Source organism: Carica papaya, chromosome 5 (genome assembly GCF_054855325.1).
Source record: "Carica papaya isolate Zhongbai chromosome 5, ASM5485532v1, whole genome shotgun sequence".
In the NCBI taxonomy this organism is placed as follows: domain Eukaryota; kingdom Viridiplantae; phylum Streptophyta; class Magnoliopsida; order Brassicales; family Caricaceae; genus Carica; species Carica papaya.
In genome coordinates this window covers 33,066,641-33,070,975 of record NC_142313.1, presented here as the reverse complement: position 1 = coordinate 33,070,975, position 4,335 = coordinate 33,066,641, and the positions used below count along the sequence as shown (strand labels likewise).

Below are 4,335 nucleotides of genomic sequence, written 5' to 3'. Positions count from 1 at the left end.
GTTTGGAGCCAAATTGAGGCCGAATCGCACCATGCCGGGAAGGTAAACTTTTTTTCTATGCTTTTGGTTGGCTGTTGAGCAACGAGGGAGTAGTAGTGGTCAGTGTCCAGCTTGCTACACAAGTTCAACCAAGTCACTTTCCCGCACAGAAATCGAGGAGCCTTCCTCGGGTGTGGGAAAATGACCCACTAGTGGAAATTGAGTGGCCTTCCTCGGGAATTGGAACCCGATTCCACTTAGGAATCCGATCTACCCATTCAAAAATACAAAGGGTCTTCCCCGAGTATGGGAACCCGATCCACCCACATTGGAAGTCGAAGAGCCTCCCTCAGGTATGGAACCTGATATTTTTGAGTTAGGAAACCAGAACCGTAAAGAAGTAAATTGCTCACCTTTACGTGATGAGTTGGGTATTGCATCAGGTTGACATTGAAGGCCATGATTATGATTGAAATTAGCTTTTATTTAGTGTTTAAATTATAATAATTAATTTGTGTCGTGTGTGTACAGTAAATTAGAACGTTCAAGCGGATCTAGAAAGATTATCGAGCAAAGGAATTACAAGTATTTCTGATTCTGAACTTAGATTAGGATTTTGGAATTTTGCATGCATTTAATTAATTTTATGTGTATTTTAAAATTTGAAATGATATTGACCAAATTTTGGATGAGGAATAGAATATGAACCAATGACAAATGAACCTAAGCTATTGAAATTTATGAGGAGATGGAACCAGAAAACAAACCCAAGGATTGAGGAATACTTGAACGGTGATGAGAAATGAATTTAAACCTAAAAGAAATTACTAATTAAGTGGAAGGTTAAAAAAGAAAATTAAATAACTTAAGGAAATGAATAAAAATGAAAATGAATAATTATGGTTGTGAAACGATTAAATAAAATTTAAGAGAAAATAGATTAAGAGGAGAGTAAATAAGGAAATCAAGAATGAGAGGATGCGAGTAATTAGGGTATAGTCCCTGAATGCCTTCTCATTTTGTCTGAATCGAGGAGGGGAGTGTGTGTGTAGCTGAAATTCAGCGGGTATGGTGAACCTGCACATGGATATAGTTTAAAACCTAGTCCAGATGTGGACACGTGTTTGTGAGTGTGAGTCACCTAGCAAACATACTTGCTGTAGCCATTGTGAGATTTTGTGTGTGTGTGCTATCTATGCGATGAGAAATCTATTTTGCCTCTCCTCAATGATGATATAAATGGTATCGTATGATGAAAACCTTAAAAATGACCTTCCAAGTGTATATATATGATCTTTCTAGTGTATGTGGTTATAGTTTGAGATTATGATTGATATTCGAGTGTATATATGTTCTTTCGAGAGTATGTGATTATACTTTAAGGATTATAAATCATATTTGAGTGAAATTCAAAAATCCGATTAGAAACATATGAAAATGGTGACAATAATAAATGAATTTTGGTTTGAAACATTATTATTGCATTTGTCTCATATTGTGTATTTTACATGAAATCTTATATGGGTTGAAAGAATGAAAGTACTTATTGAGTTGGTGAAACTCATTAAATTTCACCTAATATTTTTCAGAGGAGAAAGAAGAGCCAAAATTGCTACCAGACGAGTAGAACCTGTAAAAGGGTTCCTGTTTATGTATATCTTGTTCATATTCTAGAAATTTTCGTTTTATTTTGTTAAACTCTAAATTTTGACCTCATGTTCTGTATATATAACTACTGTATATATCACATGCGATGCTAGATTGTATGATAATTTTTTAGCTATGCAGAATGTATATTTTGTGGGCCCATTGCATGAGAATGACATGAGTAAGAATTACACCTCATATCGAGTTTGGAGTGTTATAGACACATCATCATTTTCATTGATAACATCCTAATGTATTCCAAAGAGCCTCATGAACATGTTGTCCACCTAACTCAAGTCCTGAGTAATCTTTAATAACATTGATTCTATGTCAAGTTCAGTAAGTGCCCCTTCTGGTTGGATTGGATTTTTTCCATGGTCATATGATTTCTAGTGATGGAGTTTTTATTAACCCCTTAAAGGTCGAGGTTGCAATTAATTGGAGTCAACCAACCAATATCATAAAAGTTCGTAACTTTTTTGGGACTACCAAGATATTATTGGTGCTTTATTGAAGGTTCTTCCCGCATTGTCTCTCCCTTGACCTACCTCACCAAAAAAGGTGTTATTGTCGATTGGGATACTAAATGTGAAGAAAATTTTTTCAAACTCAAATGTCGACTTACCATTTCCTCAATGTTGATTTTTCTTAATAATTTTAGTTGATTTTAAGTTATTTGTGATGTTTCTCATGTTGACTTGGGATATGATTCTAGGCAGTTAAAACCACATGAATGGAACTACCCCACTCACGACCTTGAGCTTGCTGCCATAGTTTTTACCCTTAAGATATAAGGTCATGATCTATACGGTTAGACTTTTAAAATCTATGATCACAAAAGTATGAAGTATTTGTTTTCCAAAAAGAGTTGAACATGAGACAAAAGTATTGGATGGACATCTTTAAAAACTATGATTGCAAGATCCTATACCACCCATATAAGAGTAATATAGTCGCGATGTCCTTAGTAGAAAAAACTCAGCCATGTTGGCTCAGTTGATGGTTTCTAGCTAGAGGATGCGCAAGATAATTCAAGATCTCTTATTGAATCATTACGTTGAAGGTGCATACATTGCCCAAACTTAGATCTAGCCCACTCTTTTCAGGAGAACTTGGGAAGCCTAGTCTACGGATTTTGAAATTTTGAAGCATATAGACAAGTTTGCATCAAAGGAACCCTAGTGACTTCAGAATAACCGACGATGGACTTTATAGATTTTGAGATCGAATACGGGTACCTGGTAACTCAAGCTCAGGTTGGATGTTCTGAAGGAAGATCATGCACCCAAGTTGTCTATCCATCTAGGAAGTAGAAAGATATATTTGGATTTCAGACACTATTTCGGTGGCCTAGTATAAAATTTTGAATTTGTCTCCCGATGTGTCACTTGCCAATAGATTAGAGCATCAGAGACCTAGTAGCCTTCTGCAGGGTCTCTCTATCCCAGAATGGATATGGGAATATGTGACTATGGACTTTATCACAGGTTTGTCGAGAACTAGTTTGTATCATAATGCTATTTAGGTCATTATGAATAGATTGACCAAATATACCCATTTTCTTGCAGTCAAGAATATTGATTCAACCAGTAAGTTAGCTAGGTTGTATGTTGAGGAAATTGTCAGACTCCATAGTGTCCCAGTTTTCGTGGTTTCAGATAGGGTTCCTCATTTTACTTCTTGATTTTGGAAAAGTTTCCAAGTGGCTCTTGGCTCTAGCCTTTACTTAAGTCCTATTTACTATCCACAAACTGATGGACAATCTGAACGAACTATTTAGATGCCGGAGGACATGCTGTTTGCTTATGTATTAGATTTTGGTGGCAGTTGGGATCAACATCTTCCACTTGCTAAGTTTGGTTATAACAATAGCTATCACTCCAATATTGGTATGGCTCCATATGAAACTCTCTATGGTTGGCCCTGCCGATCCCTTACTTGCTGGAATGAAGTTGGAAACAAGCATCTCCCTGAAATGAATTACGTCCAAGAAATTGTTGACAAGGTTGACATCATCTATAGGAATCTCGTTACCACTCAAAGTCACCAGAAGAGTTACGCTAACAATAGAATGAGAGGTTTGGAGTTTATTATTGGTGATTACATTTTCCTCAAGTTTGTTCCCTATAAGAAAAAAATGTGGTGTGAAAAGATAGGAAATTTGACTCCTTACTTTATTGGACCTTTTGAAATTTTGGAGTGTGTAGACCCTGTGACATACCATCTTGCTTTACCCCTTGAATTCTCTAACCTACATGATGTTTTTCATGTCTTCATGCTCAGGAGGTATCACCATGATCCTTCTCACGTCATCCTACACCACCAGACCCATGTCCATTCAGACATGGCTTATGCAGAATACCCTATCAAGATTCTTGATCGAGTAGAGAAAATTCTGAGGAACAAGAGGATTCCAATGGTTAAGGTGTTATGGCAACATCACACTCCTGATGAGGCTACGTGGGAACTGGAAGATGAAATGCAAGACAAGTGTCTGGACTTATTCTAAATTTCAAATTTAGAAGACCAAATTTTTGTAAGGTCGGAGGATGTAACACCCCGAAATCTCTATATCGAATGTCGTATTTTAAATTCATATTTTTGTAATTTACAATGTTTTAACATTAATTTTAATTTTTATTGGCATTTAAAATTATATGCATGATTTTATTTTCATTTTAAATTTTATTCATTTATGCACAAAATAAT

At 35.9% G+C, this 4,335-nt stretch overlaps 1 protein-coding gene across 1 annotated transcript; it reads left to right on the top strand.

The window, feature by feature from the left end:
• Nucleotides 1-2,828: 2,828 nt before the first annotated feature.
• LOC148265788 (uncharacterized) lies at nt 2,829-4,135 on the top strand. Its single transcript, XM_088220531.1, has 4 exons — nt 2,829-2,882; nt 2,981-3,113; nt 3,195-3,289; nt 3,407-4,135. Exons 1-4 carry the CDS (start codon nt 2,829-2,831, stop codon nt 4,133-4,135), a joined length of 1,011 nt encoding a protein of 336 aa, XP_088076657.1.
• Nucleotides 4,136-4,335: the final 200 nt, after the last annotated feature.

Excerpts from the sequence above, each read along its gene's own strand:
- LOC148265788 (XM_088220531.1), top strand. The coding sequence starts at position 2,829 with ATGGACTTTATAGATTTTGAGATCGAATACGGGTACCTGGTAACTCAA. Across the intron at positions 2,883-2,980 it reads ACCTGGTAACTCAAGCTCAG|TATAAAATTTTGAATTTGTC; the intron begins GTTGGATGTTCT and ends TCGGTGGCCTAG. Across the intron at positions 3,290-3,406 it reads TTTTCGTGGTTTCAGATAGG|ATGCCGGAGGACATGCTGTT; the intron begins GTTCCTCATTTT and ends CGAACTATTTAG.